At 36.7% G+C, this 20,120-nt stretch overlaps 1 protein-coding gene across 1 annotated transcript in view; it reads left to right on the top strand.

The window, feature by feature from the left end:
- The first annotated feature begins 11,708 nt into the window (after positions 1-11,708).
- The window catches only part of LOC100450146 (NXPE family member 1), a 28,592-nt gene continuing 20,180 nt past the window's right edge, over positions 11,709-20,120 (top strand). Inside the window, exons 1-2 of the mRNA XM_009247086.3 lie at positions 11,709-11,731; positions 13,372-13,480. Of these exons, the coding sequence (XP_009245361.3) occupies positions 13,382-13,480 (99 nt within the window). The 5' untranslated portion in view covers positions 11,709-11,731; positions 13,372-13,381. The remainder of the gene's footprint in view (positions 11,732-13,371; positions 13,481-20,120) is intronic.

The following is a 20,120-nucleotide window of genomic DNA, read 5'->3' as shown; positions in this document are numbered from 1 at the left end:
TTGCTGAATTGTGACTAATATTCCTACTTCCAGAAAGAGGGCCCCTCTTTTCCTGGAGAACTGTACCTTCCCCACTTTACAGCATGCTACTGAGACTCTCAATCATGTGATTCTTGCCTATTTTTGGTGCCTACTGGTTCATCAAAACACTCTTCCCCCAAACCCTTCATAAATGATTGGTACTAGCACAGTTGATTAGAGTTGTTGGTTTTTTTCTGTGACTTAATATAAATTCTGAAAAGAAATGGGTCTCTGTCATTCTGAGATCTTGAACACCAACGACCATGTATGGCTTAAGCATGTTAGGACTATCTTGCTGCATTATCTTGAGAGCAAGCATCTCTAAGAAAATAGGACAGGAGAGCCTACAGGCTTAGAGAGAAGCTTGATTACATTGTTTGAACCACAGATCGAGCCTTATCTGAAGCTAGATTAATTCCTAAGACTTCCCACTCATATGAGTCATTAAGTATACTTTTTCCTTTAGCTTGTGTGATTGGATACAACAACTGAAAGAGATAATTTACTTCTGTAAAGTCAGCTTGACTCTGGATAGTAATAAATAAGAGAGATTACAGATGCAGTTGTGAAAGTTGTTACAGAGTCTAGGAAAATGGCATAATTAAATAGTCCCAGGATTTATGTTTGATATCAAACAGAACTTGTTGGATATCCTGATGAGAAATATGTAAAATAATAGTATTTCTATCTTTTCCTATGATTCCTACTGAAATCAGTAAAGGTGGACACAGAGTTTGACAGAGACAGCCATGAGGTATGACCTCTCCACATATCATATGGAAGCACTGAGAATGTGTGCAAGGGTTGGGAAGACAGAGCAGTGCTGTGCATAATCCCCAAGAGGGAAGAAGAGAGCGTGGACTCTCAGAAGACTGGATGGATATTGGCACTTAGCACCAGGAAATATTTCTAACCACTCTCCCAGAAGAAAATGCAATAAATAAACCCAACATTTACAGGGAGGCTAGCAGAAAATTTCAAATGCAAAGATGAACACATAACCAAAAATTACCAGTCATTTGAAAGAGACTAATACTTGAAAGAGAGGCATAAAGCACAATAATAAGAAGAAATTGCCACGCCAAGGAAACAAAGTTAAAAGGACAGTTGATACAAGAATTTAGAATAAGTGTGTTTAATTACCAGAGTGATGTGACAGGATATTGCAGCCATACTTAGAGTTAACTAGATATTTGTTAAATTTAAAATATGATATGTGAAATAAAGAAAAACTTGAGGGACACACTAAAGATCAAAATGAAAACAATAACTGGAGAGATAAAATGTTAACTCAAGAATTCTTCCAGAATACAGAATAAAAGGAAAGTGTGATCAAAATTATGAAAGAAAAGTTAACGTATTAGATCTCAGGTCTAATGGGCCATTAAAAGTGCCAAACATGATGAAGATAAAAAGATCTGCATAAAATTTCATAATACCAAGGATGAAGAGAAAAATGCTACAAAGATCCACAATTATACTAACTTTGACATCAGACACTTCATAAATGACATTGGATGCATGAAGAGAACAAAACAGTATCCTCAAGGCTAAGAAGAAAAATAGTTTTCACCTAATTCTATAGCAAGTAAATTTATCATCTATTTAGGAAGAAAAAATATATACTCAATCTAACATTGGTACCCTCTGAAAGAGCTACCAAAGACTTTACAAGATAAGAAACAAATTGAGTAGTGAGGAGTAGGTTTTAGAAACAATACTGGTTAAAGAAACCAAGGTAACAAACAATATTGCCTAATTGTGAGGGAGGCAATATGTCAATATGAACTGTTGACACATGGAATAACTTGGATGGACATCATGGACGTTATGCTGAGTGGAAGAAAAAAGCCAATCTCAAAATTTACTCCCGTGCATAAATAGTAGTAGTTGGGGTGATGATAGTAGTAGTTGCTAATTATTTAGTGCTTAAACTAAGTGCCAGAAACTGTTTTTAAATGTTGTACATGTATTAATTCATTTAATCCTATGAGTACTTAGCATGGTACTAACAACACTTGTGATCTTCAAAACTAAATCTTACAAACTGGCACAGGGTCTGGGCATCCAGGCTTAGAAAGAGAGATGAAGTTAGATTTATGTCTCAGAGCTGAAGTAACAGTCACATGACGAATATGAAGGTTCCAGAGGGAAGGGCATGAGGCATGAGAGAAAGGTCTCCAATATGTAGTCAGTAAAATATTATTCAACACTAAAGAAATAAGCTATCAAGCCACAAAAAGACAGAGAAACTTAAATCCGTATCACTAAATGCCAATCTGGGACAGCTACACACTGTATGATTTCAACTATGTGACATTCCGTAAAAGTCAAAACCGTGGAGACAGTACGAAAACAAGTGGTGACCAGGGGTTAGAGGGGAAAGAAGGATTAATAGGCCTAATTATTCTTATACACCCATATATTCCTTTTCATGTTACAGGCATTTGGCATAGCAGAAGTTACAGCAACATTTACTGTATTGGTGAATTAAATAATGTTTATGATAATGAAGAGTTAATGAACTATATCCCCTTTCCCTAACTCAGAGCAAATAATCCTTCCCCATTTATTAGATATCCTTTTCAAACCGATAAAAGATCCAGCTGGGAAAAGTGGCTCATGCCTGTAATCCCAGCACTTTGGGTGGCCGAGGAAGACAGATCACTTGAGCCCAGGAGTTCGAGACCAGCCTGGGCAACACGGTAAGACCCTATCTCTACAAAATACAAATCAAAAATATTAGCCAGGTGTGGCAGCATGCACCTGTAGCCCCTAGGCCCAAGGCAGAAGGATGGCTTGGGCCCAGGAGTTCGAGGTTGCAGTGAGCTATGATCACGCCATTGCACTCCAGCCTGGGCAACAGAGCAAAACCTTGTACAAAAAAAAAAAAAAAAAAAGAATTCTCAATCACCCACCAGTTCTCTGCATGGTGTCCACTGACAATTTGTTCTCTTGTTTGGAGTTGTCGTGAGACTTCAGATTTTCTGAGGAAAGCCTATCCATAGAGTCACTTGGGGTATTTTTACACTATGACTTCAAGGACCACAGCTGTTTCAGAACTAAGAGGTTTTCCATTCCCAAGGGTCACCAGTAACACAGAGAGAGAAGGAATCTCAAAGAATACCCGAGAAACATCCAGTTAACAGAGGCTGTGGAATTACCTAATTGTCATTTAATTGTACTACTCTTTATTGCCTCTTCAAATCTACATCCCAAGATAAGCCAATTTACAAGGAAAACAGAATGATGAAAATAAATGTGTTCACACAGGAAACAAAAACGTTTTACACAGCCACAAGAGCCAGTTAAGAACTCACAGGTACTTTTCCAGCCACCCAGATAGGAGAGATCATTAAAACAGGTGAGTAAGCAAAACACTATGGAGACTGCCTTTCTCTATCTCTAATCTTGCCAGTGGTCAGTGGAGGGCACGGAAGAACAAAGCAAAAGAAATTAGAAAGACTGTGCCTGCCAAGGGGTTCTCTCAAGTCAGAGAAAGAGAAGAAAAGGGAGAAAGCGCAGAAGAAAGTGTGGGAAACAAAAAAAAACTGATAGCGGGAGCCTCTCTTACTGACAAGGATAGGCTGGTTTTGATGGTGAGACAGCATCAAGTTAAAATAATTCTCTAATAACCAACCAGCAAAAGTCCCCAGTGCTTTGTGGGAAGCAAGCATGGATATAGTCATTCAACCTAACATCTAGCTGGAGAGAGGAAGAAGGACATCAAAAATACCTGTTTACAGCTGATATTTCTTTGCCTTGTTTTATGTATGACATTGTTTGGGTGAAAAATGTATGAACATGTCACAGGAATTCAAAATATGGGAGAGATCATTGTCATCTAGAGTTATGCTGGAAAGTTTCCTGTAGAGATTGCCCCTGAGCTGGGGATTCACTGACTATAGAGTCTAGATTGGCGCAGGGGCAGGCCATCCCAGGTGGGCAGTAGGATGAGTCATAAAGCCAGAAAAGCAGGAAGAATTCTTTTTTAATTTTTGTCTTTGAATATGTGTGTATCCATGTATTGTACTTTGTATGTATATTTCTAATTTACATGAAAATGTGATAAAGATTTATAATGTTTATTTCTTTCTTCGTTTAGAGCTGTTTTTAAGAGCTCTTCATGTTACAGGTAAATCTAGTGAGTTGCATCTAACTGTTGGATAGTGTCCCACAATACACATCCACTACATGTTTCTTAACCATTTCATAGTAATATGTATTAAAGTCTATTTAATTCCCTACAACTACACCTATACATACAATCAACTGAAAACAAACTTTGTATGTGATTCTTTATGGACCTGACTGAGAAGTCCTCTGTGATGTATCCAGATTGAATTGCTTGGACATAGGGCATAGATAAACACAAACTAACAAAAATATTGCCATTCTGCTTTCAAAACGATCGTGTTAATTTGTACTCTTACATAGCACAACAGAGTTATGTATAAAGATCCAATCTATAGTGTGACCTAGTTCAGCTTAAGTCTGTAACAGGAGGATTGTTTAGCTTTAGAAAATATACTAATGTAGATTCTGTATATTAGCCCTTTGTCAGATAAGTAGGTTGCAAAAATTTTCTCCTATTCTGTAGGTTGCCTGTTCACTCTGATGGTAGTTTCTTTTGCTGCGCAGAAGCTCTTTAGTTTAATTAGATCCCATTTGTCAATTTTGGCTTTTGTTGCCATTGCTTTTGGTGTTTTAGACATGAAGTCCTTGCCCATGCCTATGTCCTGAATGGTATTGCCTAGGTTTTCTTCTAGGGTTTTTATGGTTTTAGGTCTAACATTTAAGTCTTTAATCCATCTTGAATTAATTTTTGTATAAGGTGTAAGGAAGGGATCCAGTTTCAACTTTCTACATATGGCTAGCCAGTTTTCCCAGCACCATTTATTAAATAGGGAATCCTTTCCCCATTGCTTATTTTTGTCAGGTTTGTCAAAGTTCAGATAGTTGTAGATATGCAGCATTATTTCTGAGGGCTCTGTTCTGTATCTACAATGAACTCAAACAAATTTATAAGAAAAAATCAAATAATCCCATCAAAAAGTGGGCGAAGGACATGAACAGACACTTCTCAAAAGAAGACATTTATGCAGCCAAAAAACACATGAAAAAATGCTCACCATCACTGGCCATCAGAGAAATGCAAATCAAAACCACAATGAGATACCATCTTACACCAGTTAGAATGGCGATCATTAAAATGTCATGAAACAACAGGTGCTGGAGAGGATGTGGAGAAATAGGAACACTTTTACACTGTTGGTGGGACTGTAAACTAGTTCAACCCTTGTGGAAGTCAGTGTGGCGATTCCTCAGGGATCTAGAACTAGAAATATCATTTGACCCAGCCATCCCATTACTGGGTATATACCCAAAGAATTATAAATCATGCTGCTATAAAGACACATGCACATGCATGTTTATAGCGGCACTATTCACAATAGCAAAGACTTGGAACCAACCTAAATGTCCAACAACGATAGACTGGATTAAGAAAATGTGGCACATATACACCATGGAATATTATGCAGCCATAAAAAATGATGAGTTCATGTCCTTTGTAGGGACATGGATGAAACTGGAAACCATCATTCTCAGCAAACTATCACAAGGACAAAAAACCAAACACCGCATGTTCTCACTCACAGGTGGGAATTGAACAATGAGAACACATGGACATAGGAAGGGGAACATCACACACTGGGGACTGTTGTGGGGTGGGGGTAGGGGCGAGGGATAGCATTAGGAGATATACGTAATGCTAAATGACGAGTTAATGGGTGCAGCACACCAACATGGCACATGTATACATATGTAACAAACCTGCACGTTGTGCACATGTACCCTAAAACTTAAAGTATAATAATAATAAAATTTAAAAATATATATATACTAATATATATCACATTTAAATATAAAAGTTTAAAAATTCATATAATTACCTCAATGAATCAGAAAAGGCCTTTGTCAATAACTCAACTTCCTTTAGTAATAGAAACACTTCACAAACTCTTTCTTAAAAGAGAACTTCCTCAATTTAGTAGAAGGCATTAAGAAAAGCAAATATCATAAATCCAACACCATATATTTAATCACACATAGTAAAATGTTGAAACTAACAATGAAAACAAGGCAAACATATCCAATATGGCCACTTCAAATCATCTTTGTTCTCTATGTGTGCCTATATACAAGCACTATTAAAATAAAGCACTTGCATTTCTACATATCAGCCACAGACATTTGTTTGGAAAATGAAATAAAAAGAAAAACATATAGAATGTGCATATATATGGATATGTATACACACACACATAAACGCATATACATAGATGTGTGTATGGTTTATATTTATAATTATAAATACAATTTATGTTTCCCAAAATAGTAGACTTGCTTATAGTCTCCTTTTGAGAACAACTAGAAAAGCTGGAGAATGTTATATTTGATCTGTTAAGCATCTGAGAGCAACTGGGGCAGTGAGGGGTTGAGAGATCTAGATTCTAGAGAGAAAGCAAGAGAGGAACAAAGGGCAGTTAGGGAAATAGAAGGAAAATGAGGTGACATATTCAAAGTGCTGATGCTCTTAACCACCAAAACCAAAAATAAATAAATAACACTTGTCAATCTAGAATTGTATAGCCCGCAAAAGTAACCCTCAAAATGAAAGCAAAATAAGATTTTTTAAAATGTAACCTTGAGAATTTGTCACTTGAAGATGTCTTACAGAATATTAAAGATAGTTCTTGAAGCAGAAGATAAATTCTCCCAAATGACAGTAGAGAACAGCAAAGAAGAATGAAAAACAAGGAAACTAAATGTACAAATCTAAATGAACAAGGATTATATATATATATATATATATATGTATTATATATATATATGTATTATATATATATATATGTATTATATATAATATATTGTGGTGTTTTAAATATTCCTAGAATTAAACCAGTCAGTGGTGAGTGCCTATAGTCCCAGCTACATGGGAGGCTAAGGTAGGAGGATCACTTGAGCCCAGGAGTTCCAGTCCAACCTAGGCAGCATATTTCTTTTCCATCTCTAAAAGAAATAAAATAAATATTTCTAGAACTAAAATGCCTGACTATAGCAAGAAAATGTGAAGGAGTTAAATGTAAATGGAGTACAGTTTTCTAAGGTCCCTCATTTCTTAATAATTAGTAAAAGTACCAATTTATATTAGACTTCATTAAGTCAAAGAGGCATATTGAAATTTCCAAAATAGAGTAGAAATTATTAAAGTAGTTTGTATAACAAGCTAAATGAGAATGGAAATAGAATAATTTTAGAATTTTTGATTAATACACAAGAAGTCAAAAAGGGGGCCGGGCACGGTCGCTCACGCCTGTAATCCCAGAACTTTGGGAGGCCAAGGCACACAGATTACTTGAGGTCAGGAGTTTGAGACCAGCCTGGCCAACATGGTGAAACCCCGTCTCTACTAAAACTACACAAAATTGGCCAGGTGTGGTGGCTCTTGCCTGTAATCCCAGCTACCCAGGAGGCTGAGGCACTATAATCGCTTGAACCCGGGAGACAGAGATTGCAGTGAGCCAAGATAGTGCCACTGCACTCCAACTTGGGCAACAGAGTGAGACTCTGTCTCAAAAAGAAAAAAAAAAAAAAAAGTCAAAAAGGGAGAAAATGGAATAGAAATAGAGAAGGTGGGACAAATAAAAACCAAATAGTAAGATAAAATTACATAGATATATCAATGATAATATGAAATATGAATGGACTATGAAGCTCCAGCTGCAAAAAATGGCAGAGTGGCTTAGATGAGACTAATATTTCTCACAGAACAGTATTAAACTCTGGAGAAAAATATATTTTAAAAAATGATATGAAAGCACTAGAAAAAGGCCAAAAACTGGCAGAAACTGGAGGGAATTTGACACTTAAAAGTAGGGAATCATGCTGCGTGGGAGCCAGCTTTAAGGTACACACATACCTCAGTGTGTATTGTGCAAAGCAACTTGAATTCAAGCAGAAAACTGCAGACTTGCAGCCTGGAGATGTCACAGGATGGAGTTCAAGGCAATTGACCAGGGAAATTCCAGGAGAAAGGCCTTAGAAGAAAAAGCCCTGAAATCTACTCTCAAATCTTTGACTGATCCCTGAGCTCTGTGTATCCAAGGGAGACTCCACAAAGTGTAGCATAGAACAACAGCTGAATGAGTAGAGATTTAATCTGTTGCTCACTGAAGGAGGAAACAGAGTTTGTAGGTTTTGAGTTCCAGTAAAAGGGAGGAGTGTGCTATAAAAAGCCCAGGCTTTTCAAGACCTACCTTAAAGTCAATAAAACCAACTCTCCATAAATTCAAACTGAGAGGTATAAACTGTTTTCATGAATTGGAAAACTCAATATTGTTACTAGAGCAATTCTCTCAATTTACCTACAGATTAAGAGCAATAAATTCCAGTAGGCTTTTTGTAGATTTGTCAAAAGTTAAACATTTACTTACCATAGGGCCCTGTTATTCCACCCTTGGGTATTTACCAAAAAGAAATTAAAACATTTGTCCATATAGAGAACCATATATGAATATTCAGAGCAGTTCTATTCACAATAGCCCCAATCTTGAAATGACCCAAATATTTATCAAATGAGGAATAGATAAGATATTATGAGATATTGCTCAATAATGAAAAGGAACAAACTACTGATAAATGCAACATCGATGAATCTTCAAAAACATAATCCTAAGTCCAAGAAGCCAGACACAAAAGAGTACATTCTACATGATTCTATTTATGTGAAACTCTAGGAAAACAAATCCCATCTGTAGTGCCAAAAACTAAATCTGTGATTATCCGGGGCCAGAAACACGTTAGGCATGGGCAGTGGGGCACGCACAGGAGGAGGAAAAATTGACAAGGAAATGGAACTTTGGGGTGGTGGTAATATTCTATTTATTGATTGTGGTGGGTACACAGGTGTCTACATTTGCCAACATTATAAAACAGTGCACTTAAAATGCACGTATTCTTGGCCAGGCATGGTGGCTCACGTCTGTAATCCCAGCACTTTGGGAGGCCAAGGCGGGCGGATCACAAGGTCAGGAAATCGAGACCATCCTGGCCAACATGGTGAGACTCCATCTCTACTAAAATATAAAAAATTAGCTGGACATGGTGGCACACACCTGTTGTAGTCCCAACTACTCAGGAGGCTGAGGCAGGGGAATCGCTTGAACCCGGGAGTGGAGGTTGGAGTGAGCCGAGATCTCACCACTGTACTCCAGCCTGGGCAACAGAGTAAAACTCCACCTCAAAAAAAAAAATAAAATTCATGTATTCTTATTGAATGTAAATTATACCTCAGTAATGCTGTAAAAACAAAGCTGAAACAATTCCCAGTTAATGCCCCAGCAATACCTATACCAGACAGCAACAGTAATGACAAAAAAAAAAAGAGTAATGACAAATTGAAGAGATACTTAATAGGTAGATGTAGACAGGCTGCACTGCCATGAAAAAAAAAAAAAAAAAAAGACTCCCAAAATGCAATGACTTAAACAAGAAAACAAGATAGGGATTTATGTCTCACGTAACTATCTAGTTAGGGTGTGCACCCTGAGGTCATCCAGGAAGGTCATCAAGCTCTGCTATCCCCTGCCAGTGGTCTTATTCTAGGGTTGGCAGGCCCACAAATGGGCCCATGCACAGAATTTAGGAGGCCTGTGAACCTGAATGGGAAAAAAATTACATCTTTATTTTCACTAGCTTCTAAATAAAGTTTAGCAATCTCTTCAATTATGAATTATGACAACAAATCACGGTAGTATTAGCAATGCCTGTGGCTTAGCAACTTGAACTCACAGATTATTTTCATATCACAGTACTGTTAATAAAGAATCTTGAAATATCACTCATAATTATTATTGCTTTGAAATTACTGTAAATATAAGACCTGGCTGCTGAATTTTGTTATTTAGTGTGTTAATTAAAAAATGCTATATGACTATATAACAAATTAGGTTATTTAAAATGTTGATAACTGTACCTCAGTATAATCGGCTTTTGTTATAATTCTATACATTTTATTTTATGTTTGGAAAAGAGGTCATAGGACTGACTATCAAAGGGCTCATGTCACAAAGAATGTTTAAGAACCCCCTGTTCTGGGATATTGTCATCACCTCTGTGGTCTAAGCTAGGCTGCTGCCCCCTCTTGTTTACACAAGTAGGAAGAGGAAAGAGAACCTGGAGGAGGTATGGCACACATGGCCTCTGCTTACATATCAGAGAACTCAGTGTCCTGGCCACAGTCAAATACAATAGAGGCCGGGAAAGGTTGTATATCTCGGCTAACACATGTCCAGCTACAAGTTTCTATTACAGCTGATGAAAGAGACAACTAGCGGGCTCCACATATTGATTCAATTCTGTCTGAGAATGACCATATAGAAGCATAAGGAGAGGAGACAAGTGAGTCAGACAGCGGCCAAGTTTCTGATTTGGGATACCATTCACAAAGACGGGGAGAAGAAAAAGCAGAAGACATTTGGAAGAAGAAAAAACATTGCAATTAGACAAGTTGACTTTGAGATTCCTATGAGCAGGGGTATACTGACAAACCTGCTCTCCCAGAAAACAAAAACAAAAATCCTGTTTACAGCCTTTGATGATTTCCACGATCCAAATGTACCCATCATGGCCTATTTCAAGCTACCAAGATGATGTCACTGAATAAGCAGTTGGAAAGAAATGTGCATGAATAGGCTTTCATAAGCTAGCAAAGGCTGGGTTCAGCTCACCTCTACCAGTGAGGATTTCCAAGTGGAGACATCTTAAAGACACTGGGATATGCAGAGCTCAAGCTAAGGAGTAGAATCTAGGTGAGACATTGATTTCGGAATAAATGAGATTATCTGGCCATAGGATTCTAAGAAGTCTGATTTGCAGTTACTTATGGCTTAGACAAATGTGATCTTGATTAAGGGTTCCAAGTAGAAAATAGATGCAAAAATAAGCATGGTATAGAAGACGGGGTTAATAAATTTCCAAAACTCTGCCATCAGTAAAATTCCTTCTGACAAAGAAGCTCTCTGGCCACTCTCAAAGGAGCCAACTCTAACCAAAGTTGGTAGTGCAACAGTGGAAATGTCAGACCAGGGATATGAACCACAGAACTGCTTGGTTGTCAGGACTGGGATCTTGTGACATATCAGCAATCCAAGATAGGTAGATTCAGCCTGAGGTGATTCTCCTCTCGAATGAGGGACTCTCTGAGGGAATCTCCTCTAGAATGTCCGTCAGTCTAATGAAGGCACAGACACATAAGGAGATACAACAGTATAGCACATATTATTACAAAGGTATGCATACGAGACTATAAGAGCACAAAGGAATAAATTATCAATGAAAACAATTGAGGAAAGAACAGTTGGCATTAAAGCTCAAATCCAAACAATGAATAGGAATTTTCCAAGTTTACCAGGAAGCATGGTGGAGATTGAGCAGTGTTGGTGCAGTGAGGGAGGAGGTAATAAGAATTTCAGGCAGCACAGCTTGGGCAAAGACTCAGGAGCTTAGAAGAACAAAGTTTCTTCAGAGATCAACAAGAATTTGGTATTTCTACTACTGTATTCTAATCCAACATAAATGTTTATTTCATTCATTTTGCTGCTTCTCCTTATTTTCAGTGCATTCTGTGCTACCTGACACCTATTGGGTAAGTACCCAGTATTTTACAGAATAAGCTTAAAGATCTATGAAAAGGAGATAGAGAATCTAAGATTTGTAAAAGTGCAATAGCAATCATACTTTTTTTTTCAATGCTGCTGAAACGTATCCATACGCACCACTTTCTAGGCAAGGAAAAATGAATTAGATGATATAACTCATACTTTACAAAATTCACTTAAAAGTCAGAAAACCTGGATCAGTCTCGGGGGCAGGAGGGGTCAGAGTAGCCCCTTGACTGATTTTTTTTTCTTTGCCCTGTTGAACATGCTTTTTGTACATTCTGGGAAAATATGAAATTTCAGTGGATAGAAGTTGAAGTTGGTCTAAAAATCGGGATTCTGTTTTGAAATTATTTATTCAACAAATATTGTGCTTGTCAGGCACCATGCTAGGCACTGGACATACAATGCTGGGATAGACATTATTCCAATTCTTCAGAAATTGACAGTCTTTTGGAAATTAAAAAGTAAATAATCTATTGAAATATAGTATGTGACACAAATTAGAGCTGCCCCTTGTCTTCTCTTCTGCATTCATTTCATTTGGTCTCAACACTCAACACCTCTACAAGTTCTCCCGCACCACATGCTTCAATAATTGGGAAGTCATAGATCAATCAGAAGGTAATGACTCAATATGAGTTGCAACTGTGTACTACATCTTGTTTAAAATAATTTCATCTTGGACTTCCCAAAGGTTAACCAACTCTAAACTGATCCTTTGTTCTCTCACTTCCGTTTTGCCTGTGAAGTATCTAATTTTGCTCTGTGCATCCAGATTCAAAACACAGAACCTTTTTGGATTCCACAAAACGAATCCACTCACACAAAAGCTTTCACACAATTGAGACTTCACTGAGGATTTGATAAGGGACAAAGAGGCAAGGCTTTACATTTTGTTTCCTAAAATAAGCTATTTAAATCATATCATTTTATTTCTGTTCTCCATGACAGTACTAACATGGGCATGGTATGGAGGAGCTTCTTTCTCTCTCTCTCCATCTCTCTCCCTCATCATCTCTTTTTATCTCCTTTTTCCCCCTTCCTCACACGGTGCCCAGCCTTATTGGATCATCTCTTCTTTATTATGCAGAGTAATTCATTCCTGAAGGAGTTTCTATTTCCAAATTTTAGACTCGGCATTCAGCAAAACAAAAGCTACCCATCTCACCTCCCTGCCCAGTTAACAGGACTGGCTTTCTTTAAAGGCATTTTACAGATTATGTTTTGTAATACGAGCATATTCCTGTGGTTCATCCACTATCCCTAGTCTTCCCCTAAAAGACATGCTGATGAATTAATTTTTCTGCTTCTCATTGTAATTGTTATGTCTTGTAACTAAGAAAATACAGAGGGCATTAACAGAACCTATAAGGTAACTTTGACTTCCATTTCAGGGTCCTGGAAGGAGGAAGCAACAATCCTAAGTGAAACCTGGACAAGAAGTATGCAATAGGTAGACAAAAGGATTGGGGGTATGAGCTGTTAGTTAGCAGAGGGAAAGAAGAGAGTGACTCACAAAAGGAGAACAAAATTTTGGAGGCAAATTACAAGTTATAAATAAAATAATGAGTGAGTACAGAGAGATTCACTTCTCACGACTCCTCTCTTGTGTCATCTCTCCTAGGACATTCGTCATGTCCTCAAATACGATGCTTCAAAAAACGCTGCTGATCTTGATCTCTTTTTCAGTAGTCACCTGGATGATTTTTATAATTTCTCAGAACTTCACAAAGGTAGGAGCAAATCACCTTTGATGCAGATCACACAGTAAGCCCTCACCTGTGCGACGTGCCTCAAGTCAGTCCGACTCCATTAGTCCTGTCCCTCCTCCCCTACTTCAACTCTGCCCTATCTTCTCTCTCTATACCTAACTTCTTAGAGGCATCGTGGACAACAACAACCTCTATTTCTTCATTTCCCATCCATCCTCAGTCCATTCCAATTAGGATTTGACCTTGCACATGCTCCCAAAATGGCCCTTGTTAAAGCTACCAACTTCCTCATCAGTAAATAACTTATTTAAACACTCAGTCTGGCCATGTAAATCCAGCTTGTCATTTTATCTTTTTATTGTGTCTATGATTTCCTTTTCCATGCAAAAGTTATTTTTTAAGCAGTACTGTTTCCCTTATAACATGTTTCTGGGTGTTAAGTCATAGTTAGAAAGTTTTTCCCGCTCAAAGATTATACAGGTATTCATCCATGTTTTCTTATTTTTTTACTTGTATAGTTACATTGTCTATAAATATCTGATCCACTTGGAATTTATGCTGTTGAAAGGTATAAGATATCAATCTCATTTAACTTTTTCCATATGACTCTCCAATTACCCTAATCCTGTTATTAAAAATTCCATTCCATGTCCTCACTGATTTTGAGTGTGGCCTCCGTAGCATACTAAATTTGTATATATAATGAGGTCTATTTCTGATTTTCAATTCTGTTACATTGTCTTTTTATTCATGCATCAATACCATCCTACTTTAATTATAAAGATTTTTACAAGTAAGTTTTAATATCTAGTAGAGCTAATCCTACCCACACCCAACACTTTTGGCTTTTCTGTTCCCCATACGTTTTGTAACTATTCTCTCTCATTTATCCTTTCAAGTGAATTTTCTAACTGGCCTGTCTGGCCCAGAAGATATTTAGGACATTGTTACTGTGATTTTATTACATGTATAATTTAACCTTGGAAGACTAAACAACATCCTTATGATGTTAAGTTTTTCTATCCAAGGACATGGTTTCCTTTACATTTGTTCAATGTTGTTTTCTTCAGTAGTGTTTTGTGAGTTTTCCTCATATAAATCTTGGACACTTGTGCTAAATGTACACTTAAATATTTTATTATCATTTTGCTGCCATATATTGGATTGTCCCTTCCATTTTAGCTTCTCTCTGTTTTTTGTCTATATACACAAAAGCTATTTTTTTATGTATTAATTTTATTTCCTACTATTTTACTAAATTCTTTTATTATTTGTAGTCATTTCTCCATTGATACTTTGGGGTTTTTCAGATAATTAACAATTGCATCTGAAAATAAAGATTATTTTTATTTCCTTTTCAATTCCAGTGTCTCGAATTGCTTTCTCTTCTCTAACTGCATTTGCCAACACCTTCATCCCAATGTTGAATGTAATGAGATAGTAGACATCCTTGTCTTGTTCCTGATTTTGGTGACAAAGCCTTTAGTGTTTCCCTTAAGTAAAATGCAAGCTTTTGAGTTAAAGTATGTATTTTATGAGTAGAGGAAATCCATAAATTTCTTTCTGTTGTGTTTTTCAACATGAATCAGTACTACTTTTGTCAAAGTCCTTTTGTGCATTTATGAAGATAATCATGTAATTCCTCACATTAGCTGTATTAATGTGAGGAATTACATTAAAAACGGAACAAAATGTGTATTCCTGGAATAAAACTCTCTGAATTATGATGTATTATTTTTGCGTAATGTTCATTTGGATTGCTTGCCAATATTTTATTTAAGATGTATATCTCAATATTCATAAATCTAAAGTTCTTGGTACAATATCAGGTTTTGGAAAATACATTACACTTATTTCATAAGAATTGATTTGGAAGCTTTTTGTTTTTATTTGTTTCTAGTGCTCTGAACTTATTTAAGTAATATCGGGATTGACTGATCTTTAAAGTTTGGTAGAATTCCACCAGCCTGGCTTTGTGCATTCAGTAGCAGTGCTCTGCTACTTTTTTCACTATTCTCTATTTTTTTAATGTCACTCAGGTCAATTTTGATAGGTTGTATTTTCTGAGTTATCCATTTTATCTAGATTCTCATATGTATTTGCTTAAAATTGTGAAAATCATCCTGTGACTTTTAAACTTTTCCCCCTTTTCAGGTTTTCCCCCAAAGATGTCTAATTTTACATATTTGTGTTTTCTTCCTTTTGAATTGATTAGATTCACTAGTGGTTTGTCTATTTTTTTTATTTTTTATTTTTTCAAAATAAAACCCAGGTTTTTGTTTCTTCTACTATTTTTCTGTATTTTAATGCATTACTTTTGCTTTTACCTTCCTATCAATTCCTACCTTTTGCTTTCTTTTGATTTACTCTGTTTTCCTTTTTCTAACTTTTTAACTGTGTGTTTAATTCATTTAGTTTTATCTCCTCATTTACATAGATACTTAATGCTACAAACTTAACTGAAAATTCTTTTAGCTGTATCTCATAGATTCTAACATAATATGCATTAATTATAGTTACTTTCAAAATACCCAATTGATTTTATTTGGTATTTTTCTTTGAGTCACGAGTTGTTTAGGAACATTTTTAACTTCAGAGTGGAATGGTATTTGGGGTTTTTATTTCATAAATCTCTATTAAGTACCTGCATTATAAGAATGCTGCCTTTATTATTATTTCTACCAATTAGCATTTACTGAGGTTTTCTTCATGACCTGAGATATAGAGAATATTTGTAAAGGTTTCATATGTTCCTCTAAAGTTATATTCTCCATTATTAGAATTCAGAGTTCAGTCTGTCTTTACGGTTATTAGTTCTTTTATAGCCTTACTAACTTTGTTCACTTGGCATGCCATAAATAAGTCACATATTAGATGTGGCTATCCTTAAAGTGAATTTCTCTAAGTATTCTTGCATCTCTTATATTTTCTGCTTTAAGCATGTATCTCTGTACTCGGTGCATAAATATTCATTGCTTGTGTTTTAATTATCCTTTTGCATATATAGTATCCTGCTTCATCTCTTAATACTTTTTTGGTTATGAATGTTACCTTATCAGATACCAAGATTTCTTTTCCCTTTTTTTTAATGTGGTATTCAATTGTTCAATCTCTGATTTTCTTAAGATTTAATAAACTTTTTACTTTAGGATAGCTTCAGGTTTACAGAAAAAATGTAAGGATATTACAGGAAGTTCTTCTATACCCTGTACCCAATATCCTCCATTTCAACATTATTGTAGCATAATTTGCCACAACCAATAAAACCATACTGATACTTACAATTTGAAGTCCATACGTTATTCAGATTTCCTTAATTTCTATCTAATATGCTTTTTCTCATCCACAATCCAATCCAGGGTGCCATGTTACATCATTTCTTTTCCTTTTTGAGACAGAGTCTTGCTCTGACACCCAGGCTGGAGTGCAGTAGCGCCATCTCGGGTCACTGCAACCTCTGCCTCCCAGGTTCAAGTGATCCTCCTGCCTCAGCCTCCCGAGTAGCTGGGATTATAGACATGAACCAGCACACCCTGCTAATTTTTATATTTTTGGGGAGAGATGGGGTTTCACCATGTTGGCCAGGCTGGTCTCAAACTCCTAACCTCAAGTGATCAACCTGCCTCAGCCTCCCAAAGTGCTGGGATTACAGGCGTGAGCCACCGCACCCAGCCAACATTACATTTCATTGTCACTTCTCTTTAGACTTTACTTGTTTTTGATGACATTGACAATTTTAAGGAAGAGTGGTCTGGTATTTTGTAGACTGTCCTTCCATGTTAGTTTATCTGTTATTTTTCTCATGGTTAAACAGAATTCATGGGCTTAGGGAAGGAAGATCACACAGCTAAGTGGTCTTCCACTCATCACATCACATCAAGGATGCATGCCGTCAATATGACATCACTGATGATGTTAATCTTGATCACCTGGCTGAGCTGATGTTCATGAGGTTTCTCCACAGTAAGATTACTCTTCCTTCTGCCCCACCCTGCTCTTTATTGTACTCTTTCGAAAGAGGTCACTAGGTCAATTCCACACTTAAGGACTGGGCAGTTCTGTTCCATCTCCTTGAGTGGGGAGAATCTGCATACATTATCTGGAATTCTTCTGTACAAGAGATTTGTCTATTATCCCTCACATATTTGTTTATTCAATCATTCATTTACATCAGTGTGAATTCATAGATATTTATTTCATACTTTGGGACATAATCCAACAGTACATTATTTTGTTACTCAAATTGTTCTAGTTTGGCCATTGAGAGCTCTTTCCATTGGTTCCTGTGTTCCTTTGTTTGTTTGCTTCTTTTGAGCATTTCTTGCTTTCTGACACTACAAGATGCTTTAGGCTCATCTTGTATATTCCCTCCCCCAGCCCTAGAATCAGCCACTTATCCAAGGAGCCCTGATTCCTTTTATTGGAGAATGGTATTGGAAACAAAGATCTAGACACTGGCTCTGTTTGTTACTATTGGGGTGTCTTCGCTTCTAGGCCCTCTCAGAAGACAGCGCTCAGAAATATTGGCCAGGCATGGTGCCCCATGCCTGTAATCCTAGCACTTTGGGAGGGTGAGATGGGAGGATCGTTTGAGGCCAGAAATTTGAGACCAGTCTGGTCAACATAGCAAAACCCCATCTCTAAAAAAAAAAAAGAAAAAGAAAAAAATATATATGTATGATACTAGGCAGTAATACATGCATATCTATAATTATATGTAAAATCTCCATTTCAATCTATATTAAGCTAAACATGGGCTCATACTGATATTTCTCTCATCTATCACTACATGGTTCACACACTAGCCTTTACCTACCACAACAATCATGAGGAATCTGGCTCCCACCATCTGTCATCTATTTATTTACTTATTTGTTCACCTCCCAGCATACACATACAATGGTTTCAGAATTGTTAACTGAGAGTACAGTGCTTATATGCAGTTCTTTTTGTCTTTTGCCTTACAGACTCTATTAATTTCCAAAGCAGCTTAGGTGAGCACTTTTCTCCAGCAAGGTTATGTCATACACTTGTAATACAGTTAAATTTGTAATACAGTTAAAACACTGTGTTCTACCCTTTAGGCCCTCAATCTCCTAATTGATTTTTTTATTTTGCATACATTAAGATTCACTTAGCCAGGGGAAGTGGCTCACGCCTGTAATCCCAGCACTTTGGGAGGCCGAGGCGGGTGGATGACAAAGTCAAGCTATCGAGACCAACCTGGCCAACATGGTGAAATTCCATCTCTATTTAAAAAATACAAAAATTATCTGGGCGTGGTGGTGTGCCCCTGTAGTCCCAGCTACTTGGGAGGCTAGGGCAGGAGAATCGCTTGAACCCAGAAGGTGGAGGTTACAGTGAACCAAGATCACACCACTGCACTCCAGCCTGGCGACACAGCAAGACTCTGTCTCAAAAAAAAAAAAAATTCACTCTTTGTGTTATAAGATTCAATGAGCTTTTGCAGTTTCATGTATACACAACAGTATCATACACAGTAATTTCACTGACCTAAAAAGTCCCCCTCTGCTTCACCTATTCAACTCTCTCCCCTCCCCAAATCTCTGGCAACCATTGATTGGTTTTTGATCTCTATAGAACCACCTTTTTCCAGAATGTCATAGTTATGCAATCATACAGTGCATAGCCTTTTCAGATGGGCTTCTTTCTCTTAGCATTATGCATTTAAGATTCACCTATGTTGTTGCATGGATTGATAGCTCATTTTTCTTATTGCTAAATATTGTCCCACTGTATCAATGTACTACAATTTGTTTATCTATATGCACCTACTGAAGACCTCTTGGTTGCTTCCAGTTTTGGGCAACTATGATCAAAGCTGCTATAAACATTCATGTGCAGGTATTTGTGTGGACATAAGCATTCAAATCACTGGATATGTATACACGAGAAAAATTGCTATACTGAATGGTAAGACTATGTTTAGCTTTATAAGATATTATCAAACTGTCTTTCAAAGTAGCTGTGCCATTTTGGATTCCCACCAGCGATGAGTGAGAATCCTACTGCTCTACATTCTCACCAGCAACTGGTATTGTCAGGTTTTTTTTTTAATTTTAGCCATTCTAATTGATATGTATTAGTATTTCATTGCTGTTTTAATTGTCTCCCTGACAAATGAAATTGAGTGTCTTTTTTATATATTTAGTTGTAATGTGTGTATCTTCTTTGGTGAGGTGTCCATTCAGATCTTTTGCACATTTTAAAATTGTTTTCTCTTATTATTGAGTTTTAAGAGTTCTTTGTATATTCTAGATGAAGTCCTTTACCTGATAAGTGTTTTGGAAATATATTCTCACACTCTATGGCTTATCTCTGCATCCTCTTAACAGTGTCTTTCACAGGGCAGAAGCTTTAATTTTTAATAAAATCTAACTTATCAGTTTTTCTTTCATGGATTGTGCTTTTTATATTATTTCTAAAACCTCATCAACAGCTCAAGTTCACACAGATTTTCATGTGTGTTTTCTTCCAGAAATTTTAGATTTTATATTTAGGTCTGTGATCCATTTACAGTTAACTTTTCTGTCAATTGTGAGGTCTGTGTCTAGGCTCATTTTTTTATGTATGAACGTCTAATTGTTCCAGCACTATTTGCTGAAAAGACTCATTTTTCCATCAAATTGCCTTTGTGCCT

The sequence above is a fragment of the Pongo abelii genome, chromosome 9 (genome assembly GCF_028885655.2).
Source record: "Pongo abelii isolate AG06213 chromosome 9, NHGRI_mPonAbe1-v2.0_pri, whole genome shotgun sequence".
Classification (NCBI taxonomy): Eukaryota; Metazoa; Chordata; class Mammalia; order Primates; family Hominidae; genus Pongo; species Pongo abelii.
Note: the sequence above shows the minus strand (reverse complement) of the source record. Positions and strands in the feature narration are given on the sequence as shown.